The sequence below is a fragment of the Mesoplodon bidens genome (genome assembly GCF_964165515.1).
Source record: "Mesoplodon bidens genome assembly, chromosome: 5".
NCBI lineage: Eukaryota > Metazoa > Chordata > Mammalia > Artiodactyla > Ziphiidae > Mesoplodon > Mesoplodon bidens.
The window spans coordinates 31,072,726-31,092,249 of NC_138161.1; the positions used below are offsets into that span (position 1 = coordinate 31,072,726).

General features: G+C 35.8%; 1 protein-coding gene across 4 annotated transcripts in view; it reads left to right on the forward strand.

The window, feature by feature from the left end:
• ROBO2 (roundabout guidance receptor 2) overlaps window positions 1-19,524 on the forward strand; it is a gene marked incomplete at its 3' end in the record, with an annotated part of 586,970 nt that overhangs the window by 40,607 nt on the left and 526,839 nt on the right. For all 4 annotated transcript variants that reach the window (XM_081235996.1, XM_081235997.1, XM_081235998.1 and 1 more), the window contains exon 2: window positions 19,049-19,375. In XM_081235996.1, coding sequence (XP_081092122.1) covers window positions 19,049-19,375 — 327 coding nt within the window. The remainder of the gene's footprint in view (window positions 1-19,048; window positions 19,376-19,524) is intronic.

The window sequence follows — 19,524 nt, forward strand, 5'->3', positions numbered from 1 at the left end:
AGAAATAGATTCTGCATTCAATTGTTTAATCCAACTGTTTATGCTTTATGTTATGCTTTATGAAGGCATTTTGACATTTTTCTGTTTCATAATGTTAATGAGTCTGACTTATCAAGAATTCTTCACTCTAAGACTATGTTATAGATTTAATGATTTTCTATGCTAATTTTTTCAAGTTTTTCTAATAGTGAAAGGCTTCCTGAGGCTAAATCCTTATGTGGGCACATGGAACACTTTAGTATTTCTATTTGTGATATCTTGAAATTTGAAAAAAAATATTTTAAAATATTATCAAGATACACTGTGTGTGTAAGTATGACTGTAAATTAATGAAACCAAGTCTCCTATGAAAACCGGTTCCACTTCAAAGTAGTTCAGTATAGTGTTTGTCTTTATATGTCTTGGGTCCTTTTATTTATTTACATTTTTGTTAATTACTGTGTCTCCAGAATGATGTTTATTCCACAGGTAGTGCTGCCAGCTTTCTCATAGGGGATGTTTAATTTGTGGTGTTAATTATGGATCACAGTGGAACTTTTGTGGGAGTGGAAGTCAGTGCTAGCCAGGGGCTTTATTGTTTTTATGACATATGCTCCAGTGAATAAATTAGTGCATAGTTCCAAAATTCAGAAGCATATTTTAAGAATATGTTTGTCAACAAAAGTTAGGTCTCAGTATGACTTTGTGATGACTAGACAAAACTCCTCTAATACCATATCCTGCAGAGGGTAGGTAACTTTTTAGACCATGCAATATTAAATAATATTCTCACCCCATGTTTGTTAACCTAAAGAGAAGACAGATTGAACTGTAAAGCTCATTTGAGAAATGAGCGTATTTTGCCCTCTTCCTGTAGTTTTCTTCTCTTGGCTTTTGTGTCCAGTGCTTCTTCCCAAGCAGTGTTATGCAAATGAACCAATTAATGGCATATTAAATGGTCTTCCTACCTCACAGATTTTGTAACTGGAAGGGCAACACCGTAAGTCACGTACCTATTCAGCGGATTCTATAGGCCACTGTGAGGGTCTGATTAGCTTGACTGTGGAAGACAATCGCAGAGGCATCTGCTCCGTTAATTTTGAGAGAAAATTTACCAGATGGAGGCTGAAGATTTAAGTGATTAGAAGGTAGTAGATTGGAATACAAATTGGATTAAAAGAAATTAGATTGATATAAATCGAATTGAGTCACAACAGTTTGTGTTGTTTGTACCAAGGGGCAGTGGATTATGGGAGAAGCAGATGCTCCAATGAGATAGGAATTAATGTGGCTTTGACCGTCCATCTGCGAAGGTCTGAATATCGAGTACATCCCTAATCTCTCTCTCCATTTATCAATGCCATAATGTTAATTAGTACTTCATTCATTAAGTTACTTACAGAAGAAAAAATCTCACCCCTATCCCCTCTCTGCTTGAGAATCTGTTATTCTGCCAAGAATCGGAAAGTTCTCTTCAGCTGAGCTAGCTACAGTTGACTCTGGGGGTACAGTTGACTCCGTGTCCTTTGCCTCATGCATACAACTAACTGCCTTTGGCAGGAGTGCAGTAAGCTTGAAAATCTTTGCTCATATATTTCTGTTCATAAATACATAGTTATTTGAAGTTTTGTGTTAATGACTAGACACGGTTCCACTAAAAATGAGTGGCTATATTAATTTGATTATAAAATTATATATATTCTACATTCTGTTTTTTATAAGATATCCATTGGAGTTATATGTTTTGCTTAATGACTCAAATATTTGACATTAATGTTGAGTGCAGATTCCTCCTTGAAGGGAAGAATGAGAAAAATTTTGTTCCCATAATTCTGTGACTGTGTTTATACCTGTGTGTGTGTGTGTGTGTGTGTGTGTTGTCTCTATGCTAGTTTATGGGAAATTTCAAGTTATTGACAGTGTTATGCATTTTGGGGTATAATATTGGACCTGATCCTGAAAGAAAAAAGTTGAATGAAATGAAATTAAAAGAAACACATCATTTTAAATGCCTGTGCTTATATTGGAAATACGACCCTTGAAAATCCAGGGTGCACTGACATGGGAACCTCATTTTTACACCATTGGCCACAGCAGTGAAATTCAGCATAAGGCAGTTCTGTCTTGGATCCCGTCCAAGGGAACAGAGCCAGTGGAGATCCAAAGGTGATCTTACTTCTGAGGCAGCCCAAGTGTGTGGGCTCTAAGGACAGCCATGCAGAAATGCCCCTGTGTATTAATAATAATTCAGGCAAATGCAACTTCTGGAGACCAAAGCAATGAGATGGACAAAAGTGGAACATCGAATCCTGTGATGCAAGAAGCATATCATTAAAGGTTGTGCCACATCATTCAGAAATAATCCTAGTACGGGCAAATGTGGGATGCCGGCTGGTGTACAAACAGAAAAACTTTCTTTTTTTTATGTGGGGGAAGGCAGTGGCTTGTGCAAAATTGTGTTAAGTGTTTGAAAATTTTTGATTTTATGAAGAAAATTCTGTGGGCAATGATCTCTTCAGGCAATATTCTTGATGTGGGAATAAGATATATACATGGATATATGTGTGTGTGTGTGTGTGTGTGTGTATATATATATATATATATATATATATGGATATGATATATATTTCCTATGTGTCTCCTATTTATATGATATATTGACAAAAATGGCCACTCCTCCCCCAGGCTGACCTGGGGCTTCTCCTCAATCCTTATTGGATGGACCCCGGTACTAAGATAGCTTTAGTCACTCTAAATATTGGCTAAATAATGTGACACTCGTATCTTCTACTTAAGAAATAACCTGCCCTCTAGGAGCCAGAACTAAACCTGAGGTCTGTCTAAATCCAGAATCTATGCACTATCTGCTTAGATCCCAGGTTTAAATATTGTTTGTGGCCCATCTTTCTAATTGTATGTTCATTGATACAGGTTAATCGTAATGAAATAGTGTATCAAGCTAGAGTCCAGCAAAATTTAGAAGAGTGAAAAAAAAGCTAACATGTAGACCTGCAAAATGTAAAGCGTAAAGCAGAATTCCTCATTGTAGTAAAGAGCAACCCCTAAAATCTGTCTTTTGCTGTTGTGAGAGTGATTAAACACCACCTAAAAATAATGTAGTATTCAGGGGTCAGTCCCTTGTTCCTGTTTTGACACTTTAGTTTTCAACCTAATTGTCAGTTGTCTAATTGGTGGTGGTTGTCTTCATTAAGAACCATCAGTACATCAAGGTGGTGCTCATTGAGCCTGGCAAAGTCAGACATTGCACTCTTATTCATGCCTTTGTTTCCGTGACTGATCATTGGGTGTTTAATACCTTGTTGAGCCCATTGAGGATAATTAAAGAAATCATTTGGTTGTAAACTAATGACAACAGATATACAACCTCCTCCATTTCCTGATTGTTGATAGACTTTAGACAGTGGGTGTATTTTTACTGTGAATTGTGTTTCATTGTTTTTGTATATTTGAGTTCAAACTTCACGTAGTAGACATATAAATACTGAGGTTGGTGAATGCGTGTTAACTATATTGAAGCTACTACAATCTTTTTTTTTCTTATTTTTTTGCTAATTATCTCACAGGGAATGTTTAGAAATTAAATTAAGGTGCTTATTTACTAGGTGGTATTTCTTTATTTTATATTTAAAGGTACTCATAAGTAAAATAGAAAAAAATCAGCCTGATTTTATCAATGCCTGCATCATCATTTCAGAATTCATGTGACAAAGCTGTTCCATAGGCCTGATTTCAGTGTGGACAGTTTAGATACATTTATCAGCTATAAGCTACCTCAGTAAGTAAGGGTTCTGCATCTCATTTTTTCCCCTGCAGTCAACATATTTTTTCAAATTTGCCGTGAACTCAGAAAATGGAGAAACACAGCCAAGCTTTAATACAGTAAATGATGTTCTGGCACCTTTGACTATAAATCAGTGTTGCAAAGACGTCGTGGCAGCATGAGTAAATGCTATCCAAATAAATGCCGAGCCTTGGCATGATGGTTCAGAGTTTTGTGCTTCATCGTAAAACTCACAAGGCAATTTGCTTAATCCTGGCTGCATAAGCTGGACTTAGAAAAGTGCAATTTGTAATTCAGCTGGCTGAATAAATGGATTTTTACTGGCCAAGGGAGTGAAAAGAATTTAGAGCACTCTGTGAAAGTTTGAAAAGATTTAGCTGGCTAACCTACTTCTTTGTTCGCTTAAAGGAAAGTTACACCTAGCTCTCTAAAATCCGAATCTATTTTTCTAGGTATAGAATGATGAGGGAAAGGAATAAGAATGTACTTGGAACTGAGAAACTCTAAGGCTTTTGGAATAATGATAGAGAGGGATGGAAGTGAGCAGTAGACATAAAGTGAGAGAAAGAAGGAAGAATCCACAGGAATCTATGCCTAAGTGGATAACCCTACAACGAAGACTTTTAGTATTAGGGACCTGAAGAAAGATGGAATTATGTCGGGAAGCAGAGAAGGATGAGGTATGGGACAGGAGAGAGGCGAGGGATCCATTTTGAGAGATACAGAATTTGAGGTTATGAATGAGCATTCAGCAGGCCCCTGAAACAAGCCTAGAGCTTTCCTTAACTGGACATACCAAACTAGAGATTTGGCTCTTGTTGTCATGGAAATGATACCTGACACAGTGTGAGGGAATGAGTCCCCATACACTGAAGAGACGAGCCGAGGTCTTAGGAGGCCTTAACTATTGAGTCAGAAATTATTTGACTTAATTCAAACTTCTAGTTCAGTCGTTTATATGTAACTCAAAGATTTTTTTCTCCCTAGTGATAGAAATTGATAACAAAAGTACCCAGTAGCAATGTTCTTTATTTTTTAAATGTCAACAACATTTTGTATATCTCATACAAAAAACCCCCAATACAGTTATTGCCTCTTTTGAAAGTAGTATACCTACCTGGAATATTAAGCAAACATAATTAAACCCTTTTAAAATTCATACACCTTTCATTTTCTTCCAGATTTTCAGTTGCTGCTTTTTTATAAATTCCAACTTGTCAGAGTTTGATGTATTGAGTACTTGACTGTAAAAGCAACTTCCTACATTTTAAAAAATAACCACCCTATTCTAAGCTATTGTTATTCTTGTCTTTCACAATGACTATAACTCCATACTTTTTTATTCCTCTGCCTGTCAGCATTTTCCTTCCCTTCAACATAATCCAGAATAATTCTTTGTGTTCCACTTCTTTTGCTTTGCGACAAGAAAGCATTGCATTTTGAGAGTGGCTGGATGGAGGTTAATTCCATGTCCTTATGGTAATCTGGGAAAACCTGGGGATGATCGGTTTCATTTGATCCCTCATCTGATAAGGCTTCAAAGTAAATGAAATGAGTGGAAAATAACACTTTTCATAAGTTCTCTAGAAACTGCAGACGTTTTTTGAGAGAACCAAAGAATTGAGTCGCTGATGTATTTTAGCGAAACATAATTCAAGCAGAAAAAGATCATTTTAAAATATTTATAACACTCCCATTTGCTGCTTTTCTCCATCCACCAGAAAAACAAGCTCGTTTTTCTCTATGCAGACAAGCTCTTTTAACTGAAAACTACACTCAGTATTCCTGTTGCAGCAATGATGTTATCTGGTGGTCATTTCACTCTGAAACAGAAGACATCCCTTGAAAGGAAATTTAAAGTTTTATTAAATCACTCATGTTTTAAAGGCATCAACAGATAGCATAAATAAACAAAAATGAAGAGAAAGTAGATCCCCAAATGAAAAGTATCCTGATAATTAAGGTAACTCATATTCTTTATCTGCTAGACTAAAGCTACTCTGATTTTCAGTCTAAATGTAACTAACCATTTGTACACCTTATGACAGAAGTTATATCAAAATCATTGTGATTTACTAAATCAATCTTTTTTTTCTTAGAAACTAATTTAGGTTTACATTTATTTATTTATTATTTTAATGCAATGCATAAAGTGAAGGACAAAATGCCAACTTTGAAATTTTTCGACAGCATGCTAAAGATTTGAAAACATTCAATTCCAAGTCTAAGAACTGTTTGCAACTGATTAAACATGGCTTCTTTTTCAACCTCTTCTGGATCAAAATCTTGTTCAAGGTGTTTTTAGTGGAATAAACACTTCAACAGTGAATTTAGGTGCCTATATTGCAAATACCTCCACAGAAATGTGATGCTGTCACTTCCATTCGGTTTGGTCAACTGTGAAAGCTCATTCACTCTGAGCTTGATCGTCAAAGACAAAGCAATAAGTATAAGTTGTATTCAGATACCTTTATAAACCTCCTTTACTCTCCAAGGTATAGGCTTCAGAAAAAGAATTACAACATTGTACAACATCAGTCCATTGTACAACATTAAGAAAAACTAGGGCTTCCCTGGTGGCGCAGTGGTTGAGAGTCCGCCTGCCAATGCAGGGGACACGGGTTCGTGCCCCGGTCCGGGAAGATCCCACATGCCGCGGAGCGGCTGTGCCCATGAGCCATGGCCGCTGGGTCTGTGCATCCAGAGCCTGTGCTCCTCAACGGGAGAGGCCACAACGATGAGAGGCCCGCATACTGCAAAAAAACAAAACAAAACAAAAAAACAAAACTAAATACAATATGGCTGTTCCTACTATGCAAGAGAAAATCTTTTCATCTTTGGGATTGCTATACCCACCTTTGACTTGTCTTTTTATTTATTTTTTTAGTCGCAAGAGATCTTAGCCTTATTTTAAGGATACATAATTTCACAGAACTGTAATTTAGAGACTTCAAGGAAGAAATGTGTTGCTTTAAAAGTGAGAAAATGGTTTTATCACCACCGCTTTAAACTACTGGTAAGGGTTAATTTCAGACAGTGTTCTGATAATACTCCTGTTCCTGTTTGTCATTTAACTTCAGTCATGTTATTGTGCCCTCAAAAAGATTCTTTTGATAGTCCTTAATTCTCGTTAAATTTATAATGGAAAAGTCACCAAAAAATAGATTCTTCCCGTGTATTAATCACGCAGTGGTTTCAAGATTTACATAAAGAAAAATCATCAGTATTGGTATAACCTATTTCAATAACATATTTAAGGACACACAAAGAATGATTAAACATCGATATTTGATTAAATTCCAATGAATATAATTTGCAGGTAATTTCTTCAGCATGCCTAGACAGTAATGCCTGGTACTAAAGTCTCACCCATCCAATTTGTCATGAACTACAGTAGAAGTATTCTTTAGTTGCTATAGCTCCACTGAAAGAATAGCAAAAGTGATATATTTATTCATGCATTTATATATAGTATTGATTGAGCGCCTAATATTTTCATCTTTAGAACTTGATAGTGTATGTGACAAACCTAAGGTGCAGAGTTGTTGAAAACATGGAGGCTTTAGGGAAATGTAGGTAAGGTATATTATTCAGAATGACCTTTGATTTGGTAGGTAAGAACAGGCAGTAGTAGAAAATCACAATAGAGAGATAGGCAGAAACTTACCTTGAATGACTTGTTATTGCATAAAAAAGACTATATTTTATAGATGGTAGTCTTTAGCTTTATGGGGTCACAAATTCCTTTGAGTATAGTGATAGAGGTTATACTAATAAAAGAATTATACATTATAGTAACAGTAATAGTAGTGAATATTCACTGAGTGCTTACTGTGTGCTCAGCACATGGAAAAATCTCATGTAGTCTTCACAATATTAGGTTGGTACTGCTATATTTTATAGATATGGAAACCAAAGTGTGGAGAGGATAGGAAACTTGCTTGATTTCATACTCCTATCTCATACTTGGACAAGAGCAATTGCAAGTCAGAGTCTTCTTAAGAACAGAAAATCTATATTAACTGTCAAAGATCTGCTTTGTTATTTCTTAAAAATGTACATGCACACATGCAAACAAAATTTTACCCCCAATATCTGAGGTGTCATCCTCTATTCCATGTTTTACCTCTATTCCACATAAGGTAATCCATGGTTTAAGAACCATATTTAAAAAGATAATGGTGTAATGCAATGCAATTTCATATGTTAGGCCAAATTGCAGTTGGATGTCAGTTGGAAATGAACAAGTCTAAACCCACTCATTGTGTGTATGACTTGGAGACGATGCAGCTAATACATTTGGCTCATGACAGCTATAATTTTGGGGGTAATGACTTAGCCATTATTCTTTAAAGAAAGTTTCTGGATTGTATTAACATACTCAATTCTGTTTAAAAAAGCCTTAGTTACTATACAGTAAATGATGTTTGCAATTTTAACTAGGGTTATCGAATCTCAATTTAAATTTATAATAAAACATTTCAGATTAGAGGAAAATATGTCGAGTTTAAGGCAAATTTATCAGAAACTACATATTTAACAGAGCTTATTAGCACAGGTGTAAAATATCAGTGCTAGTAGGAATGGTGTTTTCTGACACTGACCCTGGGATCTTTGACTCTGCAGTTACTAAGATTAATGCTACTGCCACAGCATTTTCAGAATATATTGCTTAGGAAATAGAATAGAAAGCCAAAATGTTATCAGTCCATTAGGAGTTTATGTAAGGAGAATGCTTTTTCTGGAAACCCATTCATAGTCTCCACCAAATAAATATTGATAGTTTTTAGAAAATTAAACATTATTAAACAATTGAATGAGGTTGGAGATTGTTTCATTGCATCATCTTTTGCAAAGCCAAATGCAATTTTAAAACCACATCAAAATATTATAAATACGACAGTAAGAAGCTAAATTTCAAAGATACCTTCCTGGAATACAGATTGTTTTTGTCACCGTAAGGCAAATCTACATAACCCATGAATACCTCTGATTTGGTGGCAAATCACTCTTTAAAGAATGACTTCAACCATGGTAAGATGAAGCGAATTGATTTGAAATAGTTTTGGATGAATGTCCAGGTTAATACGTTGGCTCCTCACTGAATTGTTGGAAAATGAATTTATAAAGTAGGAAATTAATTTTTTATTTCTCAGGAGTAAATCACTACTAAAAACTTACTGGAAACTTAGAGACTTGTGGTTTCAAAATTTCTCTTCAGTTTTATATAGATATTCTCATGTGTTTAACCCCTGTTTTTGATTGCTTTCTGCTATTGGTTTTAACTTGCCCAAACCAGGCCTGCCTTCCGCCTGGATGCTGGTGTTCTGTCACCTGGGCCCACCTGCTCACAAGAGGTCAGTGGCTCACTGCATTGGATGTAGGCAGCCAGAAAATGAATTACTATGCTAAGCAATTAAAAACTTATGTAACAAAGGCACTGAATAACATGAGGTGGTGGGGAAACAAAGAGGGAGAATGTGTTCCACTTTTAATATTTTCAGTAATTTCTGCTAAGGATACACTGATAAAGACCTGAAATACAGTTTTGAAATTCAGAGAAAAGTTTTATGAAAGCTGCCTTAGTTACCTTATCCTGAAATAGCAGCTACTCACCCTGAATAAGGAAGGAAATTTTAAATATCTTTAACTAAGATTATATTATAAATAATTGATTAATTGTTTATATTTTAAATAAACAATTTACTTTTAAGATAAGTATCTATGTTTTACCGGTTGGTGTTTGGCTTAAATGATTTGTAGCACCATGTATTTATTGGCAAGGTAAGTAAATTTAACATAAATTTAAGAATAAATTCTAAGTGTTACATGAGCTGCTTTTTAAACAAAAGCTTTTAAATCATTGTTAACTTTTGGAGGGTGCTCTAAGAAGGCATTTTGGCAATCATTGCTTTTTGATAGTAGACATAAGACCTATCAAGGGCAAACCTTTCTAATCTCTACTTACGTTAAAAGTATGAACATTAATCTATAGTGTATATCTTTAAAAATTTGCTCTGTGGTAATAAATTTAAACTGCTCCCTATTATCTTTTCCTATGGTTATGTCCATTATGATGTGACAGCCATAAAAAGTGTATCATGTTATAAAAAAATGAACCTGCAGCAACTTACTCTTCTAGTTGCCTCAGTTATGGGATGAAGAAATGGTACCATGAGGAAGTTTAGGTAACTTGCTTAAGGTCACATACCTAAGAAACAATGGCCAAGGAAAAAAGAAGCCAAACCAAAACAAACAAAAAAACCCAATAACTGAAATCTAGTACTTGGGACTTTCTATTTTAGACTTACCCAAAATATGGGTAAGAAGGAGGAGAGACAGAGAAGAAAAAGTTATCCTGGAAATGGACTCCCAGCTAAGGCAAAGTGTTCTAGTCTCAGCTTTGGGGAAAGAAACTTCAGTTATTTGCTTCTCTTTTTCTTTCTCCTTCTCAACTCTAAAATGGGGTTTGGGACAAGAGGGTCTCTGGTAGCTCAATGTTTTGCCTGTTGGACCTGGAAGACTGTATACATAGGGACGATACTAGATGCCATATTGTACAACTGAAACTTACAGAAGTAAGGCTGCCAAGTTTGACAAGAAATGTCTTTAATCTTTGTCAATTTCCTTTCACACCCTTGGCCCTTTAGTTTTATGACATTAACAAGCCAGTTAGGGGGCTTCCCTGGTGGCGCAGTGGTTGAGAGTCCGCCTGTCGATGCAGGGGACATGGGTTCATGCCCCAGTCCGGGAAGATCCCACATGCCACAGAGCGGCTGGGCCCGTGAGCCATGGCTGCTGAGCCTGTGTGTCCGGAGCCTGTGCTCCCCAACGGGAGAGGCCACAACAGTGAGAGGCCGGCATACCGCAAAAAAAAAAAAAAAAAAAAGACAGTTAGCACCAAAACAAGGATTAATCTCCAAAATATACAAATATCTCATGCAGCTCAATGTCAAAAAAAAAAAAACAATAAAAAATGGGCAGATCTAAATAGATGTTTCTGCAAAGAAGCCATACAGATGGCCAAAAAGCACATGAAAGATGCTCAACATCACTAATTATTAGAGAAATGCAAATCAAAACTACAGTGAGGTATCACCTCACACCAGTCAGAATGGCCATCATCAAAAAATCTACAAACAATAAATGCTGGAGAGGGTGTGGAGAAAAGGGAACCCTCCTACACTCTTGGTGGGAATGTAAATTGGTATAGCCACTATGGAGAACAGTATGGAGTTTCCTTAAAAATCTAAAAATAGAACTACCGTGTAACCCAGCGGTCCTACTCCTGGGCATAACCCAGAGTAAACCATAATTCAAAAAGATACATGCACCCCAATGTTCATTGCAACACTATTTACAATAGCCAAGACATGGAGGCAACCTAAATGTTCATCAACAGACAAATAGATAAAGAAGATGTGGTACATAGATATAATGGAATATTACTAAGTCATAAAAAGAAATGAAATTGGGTCATTTGTAGAGATGTGGATAGACCTAGAGATTGTCATACTGAGTGAAGTAAGTCAGAAATACAAATGTCATATGATATTGCTTATATGTGGAATCTAAAAATAAGGGACAAATGAATTTATTTACAAAACAGAAGTAGAGTCATGGGTGTAGAAAACAATCTTATGGTCACTAGGGGATGGGGGGTGGATAAATTGGGAGATTGCAACTGACATACATACACTACTATGTATAAAATAGATAACTAATAAGAGCCTGCTGTATAGCACAGGGAACTCTACTAAGTACTCAGTAATGGCCTACATGGGAAAAGAATCTAAAAAATAAAAGCCATTTAGAATTTTTGTAATAAATAAGTAGTATTTCAGGCCTCAATTCAATTTTGATGTCCTTTCTAATTTAAACTTATTTTTTTAACACTGCTGTGCTTCCAGAAGAAATGAGAACCTTATAAATGTATTTAGTTCATTGCTAAATTAGATCATCTCCTGAGAGAATTTCAGTAAGGTTCAAACGGATAAAATAGTCTTTGTGTTTTCCAAACATTAGCTTTCTCACCACATCTTATCACATCATAGGACTCCTAGGAAAAAAAGTTTCTTGTATCCCTCTTCTATTTCCCCCTCTGATAAGGGAAGTACACTGGAACTTAATCATTATGAAGAATTCAAGGATGGAACAGTTCTAAGGACAGACTTGAGAGAGTTATTAATTAACTCCATTGCATTACAAATTACATTAGCTCACTAAGAAATGTGGACAGCATTAGTAGTAGCACTGAGATATGTTTCTTTCTGTGGAGAAAATTTTGAATAGGATTTATTCTGGTAAAATAGAAAGCAGTAACGGCTTTAATCCTTTTGAAATCTAGTGTAAAGCGATCAGCCTGGTCTAGCTAAAATTTACCATGCAGAAAAAATTAATACAAGAATGACCTCAGAAAGGAGAAACTTGTCAGTGAGATTCGTTTTAAGGGGCAAATTTTGGAAAGAATATTTGTAATAGATTATAGACGGGAAATATCAGGTACACTGGATGCTTACCACATGTCCTGGTGATCTGTATATATGATTTCTTTTAATCATCTAAACCAACTCTTGAGACATTGGTGTTCTGATTTGTACCTGGTAAAAGTGAGGCATAAATATCTGCTGGTCAGTAACCCATTCCTTTATTCCTACCACACCACCTCTTTTTTGTGATGGGTCATCCAGCCTTCACTTTTTCATGTTGCACTAGGTACCTCTCAAACTGGGGGAGGGATAACTTCAGTAAGAATCTCTGGTCACACTCAGATCTGGAGTAATCATAGAATATCTTGCTGGCTTTATTTTACTAATTTTTTTGGAAAAATATTTTGTTAAAACAAACATACTTATTATGAACTAGGACACCATGTATGTTACACACGTTTTTAAGAAAAAGAAAAACGGACACTGCATAGAAATTTTGCTGGAGGGAAAATTCAGAGAAGTTTGAAATGTGTTGCTTAGCTAGATATGCTATCTAGTATGTGAATGAAAAGTAAAGCTTAGTCCAAGGAAATATTATATTCCAACTGAATAAAGAGAAGAAGTTTACTTTCAAATATGTGAAATGAAATCAACAGGTGTTCTCAGTGCTTCATCCTCCTTTATTATATTATGTAATTGAAATCACTTCTGAAAACAACAGTTCTGTAGCACTCACTGCAGATGAGTGGTTATTGACTACATAAAACTAAATTTAAATATATTCACAAATTATGATTTTATACTTCACCTCCAATTCTTTAAAGTTTAAAGCACTAATAAACCATTCAATTTGTTTTTTATTAAATATTTTACTAAAATCATCACAAAATCATTGTTTGAGAGTCTCTGAGAAGCGGAAATAATCCATTATTTAAATTTGGGTGCTTAGAACATTATTCAAAGATGCATCTTCATTCAGCTCACTAATTTGGTATTTCTGTGGCGTGCTTACATCTAGCCAGATATACGTGTGTGCCCTTCTCCTGGTAGGCATGCTATAACTGCAGCTTCTTACATCCTTCCACTTGTAACTTCTGATGCATTCTGTTCAATGTGGAGCCAAGAATCTTCATTTAAAAAAATATCCCAGGTGATTTTGATGCCGGTAGTCTAAGAATCACACTTTGAAAAAACAAGGAAAATGTTTTCTGATTTTATTACGACTAGAGGCATTAATTTGACTTATTTTATTGAAATCAATTTTAGAAGGGGTTTTGTAATTAGTGTCATTGTAGTATGCATTCTTTACTTAAGCTTCCAGCATTTTCAGAAGGCTAGTACATTTTGGATGAAAGGCCTTGAGTTCTAATTCTGCTTCTACTAGCTGTTCAATTATGGACAAATCACTTGACTATTTTATAGCTTACTTTCTTGGACAGTAAAAATACACATTTGGATATTCACCTGTAGTACCCTATGACTAATTTACATTGTTTCTTTATAATAGCTAAAGACAGTTGAATAAAATGTTTTAGATTAAACTTGACTATTTTATTGCACAATTCATAATTGAGATATAAAATGATGTCTGAACTTGCTATTAGCTGCAAGCAAAGTTAGAATTGCAGATAGTAATTCTGATACAGTGCTTAGCGCATCTGACCAAATAGAGATCCTGAATATTTCCCATTACATGAGCAAAATATTATTTTCCTGCTGTTGACGTATTTTTTCATCTGAAATCTAGAGAAAAAAGTTCTATGGTCCTATATAAAAAATAATAAACTAAAGTTATTAATGGAAATTGATAAACAGGTGCTCTAGAGCAGGACTGGCAAACTTTTTCTGCAGAGGATCAGATCACAGTATTTCAAGCTTTGTGGACAATATACAGTCTCATTTTCCCTTCACCTTCTGCTTTTATCCTTCTTCCTCCTCTTTTGTTAACAACATGCTAAAAATGTTAAACCATCCTTAGCTCAAGGTCATACTAAAACTGTTTAAAGCAGTGCTTCTCAAACTTTAACGCACATATGCATTGCCAGGGAATCTTGTTAAGATGCGGATTCTGATTCTGTAGGTCTGGGGTTGGGCTGGGGACCCTGTATTTCTTATTTGCCCTTGGATATCAAGGCTTTTGAAGTTAAACTGTTTCATGGCTTTTCATGTGATGAACAGCCTCCTCTACTGTTGGGTTTTGAATCCCCAGTGACTTTGGCTGACAACTCAACTATCTTTTTTGTTTTTTTTAACCAAATAATGGGGTTGTTTTCATCCTAGTACTTTAGTGGCCCTTCATAATTTTAAAGCCTCAGACCTCTTTGGAAATTTGATGAAATCTGTAGCCTCTCTTGCTACTACTCCCTCCTGCACACACAAGAATACCCATTTTTATACACAACTTCAAAGAATTCACGAACCCATCTAAGGCTTACCCATCTTAAGGGTCACTGCTATAGTTGTGTAATGTCTGAATTTAAGGGAGTTCAAAATTAATTCCCTCACTTTTAATAACATCTTAAAATTTAGATTGCAGCTATGTTTTTGCATATCTCCACATCATTCTATCTATCTATCTACCTACCTATATGACCATCAATCATCTATCTGACTGGTACAACCTTTTAACTTTATTTTATGCCCTATTGGCCATTGCTGGCCTGATGATTACATTTAAACTTAAAACTATGAATGAGGAAAATAACCTAACTATTGGTCAGAATGAACATGAATTGTTACAATGCCTTGTATTAAATTTGTTCACAGTGCCTTTACTTATGCCTTTTTAAAAACTACTTCATTGAGATATAATTCATACATACTTTACTCATTTAAAGTGTACAATATAATAGTTTTTATTATTTTCGTGGAGTTGTCCAACCATCACCATAAATAATTTTAGAATATTTTCATCACCTCCAAAAGATTCTCCAGTCCCCTTTCACCTCTCACCCCCATTACCTACCCTAGACAACTGAAAATCTATTTTTGTGTCTATGAATTTAACTATTCTGGACATTTCTATGTAAGTGGAATCATTTTGTGACTAGCTTCTTTCACTTAGCATAATATTTTCAGTGTTCACTTATGTTATAGTGTGTATTGGTACTTCATTTTTATTGCTGAATAATATTCCATAATGTGGATATATAACATTCATTTATGCATTCATCAGTTAATGGACATTTGGTTTCTTTCCACTTAAAAAAGTATTATGAATAATGCTGCTATCAATGTTACAGTTTTTTTTTTTTTTTTTTTTTTTTTTGCGGTACGCGGGCCTCTCACTGTTGTGGCCTCTCCCGTTGCAGAGCGCAGGCTCCGGATGCGCAGGCTCAGCAGCCATGGCTCACGGGCCCAGCCGCTCCGTGGCATGTGGGATCTTCCCAGACCGGGGCACGAACCCGTATCCCCTGCATCGGCAGGCGGACTCTCAACCACTGCGCCACCAGGGAAGCCCTAATGTTACAGTTTTTGTGGGTACATAAGATTTCATTTCTCTTGGGTATATACCAGGCAGTGGAATTGCTGGGTCATATGTTAATTCCAAAACTTTTTGAGGAACTCCGGATAGTTTTCCAAAGTGGCTGTACCATTTTACATTCCCACCAGCAATGTATGAGGCTCTCAATTTTTCAATGTCCCAGACAATACTTGTTATTTTACACTTTTTGGATTATTGCCATCCTAGTGGATGTGAAGTATATCTCGTGGTCTTGATTTGCATTTTCCTGATAGCTAATGATGTTGAGAATCTTTTCATGTGCTTACTGACCTTTTGTCTAACTTTTTTGGATAAATGTCTATTCAAATCCTTTGCCCATTTTTAAATTTGTTTATTTGTACTTTTATTTAGTTGTAAGAGTTCTTTATATGTTCTAGATATAAGTCCTCTATCAGATATATGATTTGCAGTTTTTTTTCTGATTCTGTGGGTTGTTTTTCCTTTTCTAATGTTTTTTTCAAGAACAAATATATTTGTTGCATGTGATTTTGGTGTCATATTCATGAAGGTTTTGACTAACTCAAGATCATAAAAATATGCTCCTGTAATTTCTTTTAATTGTTTGATAATTTTACCTCTTACATTTAGGTTGTACATATTCTTTTGAATTTTTTATAACAGTGGAGTAAAGCTACTACAAGAACATCCAAATGCAACAGCACTAGAATAGTTTACATATGTTATAGTGATAAATGAGTAAAATTCTCTGAGTGCTATTGGACATGTTAGATTCTAAATCTTATTGCTAAATAGTTTAGATGTTTTGCCTCTAATTCTCTTATTAGTCTATTATTTTATATTTTATTTAATAAGTGTTAGTGTATTTCAGGTCCTGTTCAGGCCTTATTCAGGCCAAAACTGCCTAATAAGGCAGAGAACTTTTTTTTTTTTTTTTTTTTTTTTTTTTGCTGTACGCGGGCCTCTCACTGTTGTGGCCTCTCCCGTTGCGGGGCACAGGCTCCGGACGCGCAGGCTCAGCGGCCATGGCTCACGGGCCCAGCCGCTCCGCGGCATATGGGATCCTCCCAGACCGGGGCACGAACCCGTGTCCCCTGCATCGGCAGGCGGACTCTCAACCACTGCGCCACCAGGGAGGCACCGGCAGAGAACTTTTTGATGTAGAAAATAGCACTCTAAAAACATGGACAGTTAACTTGCTTAGTTTTAATAATAGAACAACTTTGGCATTAGGGAGAATGTAGATGATTGCATATGGAAGATTAGAGAAGAGCAAGGAAGGTATCCACACAAGATAATTGTGGCTACCGTATGTCTGTTACATGAAAAGTGACATATAACTCTTGGTGCATTTTAGTATCAGTTTCTATGGCTATGTGTCCAGACCTTTACATTTGGAAATATGCTACTGATTTGCAAGCTATGGTTAGTTATTCATATTTAAGTACTTTTGGATCTTATTTATTACTTTTTAAAATAATTCTTACTTTTTATATTCTATAAATTCCTCATTTGTGTTAGGACCTCAGTACTAACAATATATAACCTTCTTTATTATTGTGATGCAGGTTGTGATTTTCTGTCCATATTTAAATGCTTTGGGTCTCTTTAGTTCTTTTCTTAAAATTTTGACCTGTGTAGTGTAAATTACTCTTGCTTTAGGTACCTAGCACTTGTAATGTACAAGTTCCTTCTTGCATCTGATGAGCTAACAAATGGTAATTGGCAACCTTTAAAAGTTAATCCTCTTCAGAAAAGGTTCATTCACTACCAAATTAAATTCCCTTTATTAAATTCAAATACAAATTTTAAATTAATATTGAAAGTTAACTGGAATAACATTGATGAGTAAATATTACTTCTGTTTATTGAACAGAAATGTGCCAATATTGGGTGATTGGTTGGAAAATTGTAAGAGCTTTTAAAAGCACCAGTGTAGATTATCATTATGTCTCCAGACAGAGTTCTCTCAGCCGTCTCCTTTAGAATTATTTGCAGCAGCTGGTAGGACTTTTCCACAAATAATGGCTTTTGACACTTCATAAATTAAAATATTCAAAACAGTACATTATGCAAAATTTTCATCTTAAAATACCAAAAAGGTCCTTCTCTTCCTATTTCTTCTAACTTTTAATGGCCCCATTTTCATTCTAGCCACAGGAAAGTTATTGGTACCTGTCACTCTTCCTTGCTGTATGGAATACCAAATTCTGTCAAGTGTTTATTTTATGGTATAACTTATATCTTCCTTCTTTTTTCTGCCTTAAGTGTTTCAAGGTCAGGTTCTTTTATTTGTTCTCTGGGATATAGAAGTAACTCTCACCTGTCTTTTTTGCCTCCATCGCTATCTATCTTTTACTGTACAGACCAAAAGAACCTTTCTAATACACAGATAGTCATGTCACTGCTCCCTCAAAATCAGTTAGCCATATGGAATAAAAGTCACACTCCTTAGTGTGGTTTTTTAAGCCCTTTTGTCTCCGGCTATAAGACTGCCTTTTACCCTCACATGCCATGTTAACTTCCTCCCTGATTATGAAATGTTTTATACATATATTGTCATTTCTCTGTCCTTTTGCTCATGCTACTTCTTCATTCTGAATGTCTTTCTCCTTCTGTTGACATATTCTTTTCATTCTTTACAACTCAATTTAAATGCTACCTTTTTTGGGGAAGCCTCTCACTGTGCTCTAGTTAGAGTTGACATTACTTTTCCCGATCTTTTCCTGTAATACATTTCTTGGACCTCCGTGCAACACTTATTTCAACGTAGTGATTTAACCTGAGTTCCTCAGTCAGACATACCTGGATTCAAATCCTGCCTCTACTGCTTACTTCTTCCACAGTCCTGGTCAATATATGTCATTAAACTTCTTCCTCATCTGTTAAATTGAGTTACTATTTGTACATAATATTCAGGTCTTTTTTTGTGTTGACTCTGATAGCACAATGCCAGCATGATAAACGTTTTCTATGTGTGTATTTTAGGCACTTGTCCACTTGGCTTTCTCCCCTAGTACATAGTAAGCACTTTGAAGACAGGAAATTAACCTTACACGTCTTAGTACCCATTGCAACTTACTGGTTCCAAAAGAAAATTTCATGCTTATTTTTATTTGTCCTGACTCATGGAACATGTTAAACCTAACTCATTAGAATTAACATATTAATTTATTGCTATATTGTCTTGTTCCACAAGGGACTTGGAATGACTTAGGAGACGCATAAAGAACAAAAGACTGAAACATAAATAAAATAGTAGAAAATGCAGTTTGAGTGATTGAATAGTTTAATTTTATCAGTGTGAACCTAAGTGAAACAAAAGCTATAGATAAGGAGTGTTAAAGCTTGTCTTCATTCTGTCACATTTTGTAGGATCTCGTCTTCGCCAGGAAGACTTTCCCCCGCGGATTGTGGAGCACCCTTCCGATGTCATTGTCTCTAAGGGAGAGCCCACCACGTTGAACTGCAAGGCCGAGGGCCGGCCAACACCCACCATTGAGTGGTACAAGGATGGCGAGCGGGTGGAGACTGACAAGGATGATCCCCGGTCCCACAGGATGCTTCTGCCCAGCGGATCCTTATTCTTCTTGCGCATTGTGCATGGGCGCAGAAGTAAACCTGATGAAGGAAGCTACGTGTGTGTTGCAAGGAACTATCTTGGTGAAGCAGTGAGTCGAAATGCGTCTCTGGAAGTGGCATGTAAGTAAACGTAATGAATCTCATAAATGGCATGTGCTTTTACTTTGATTTTTTTTAATAAGCTTTGATTTGTTCTCATAGATGCTTAATACCTATAGAATAAAACAATCAGTACTCTCTGCATAATTTTACTTTGCCTTCTCCAAAGA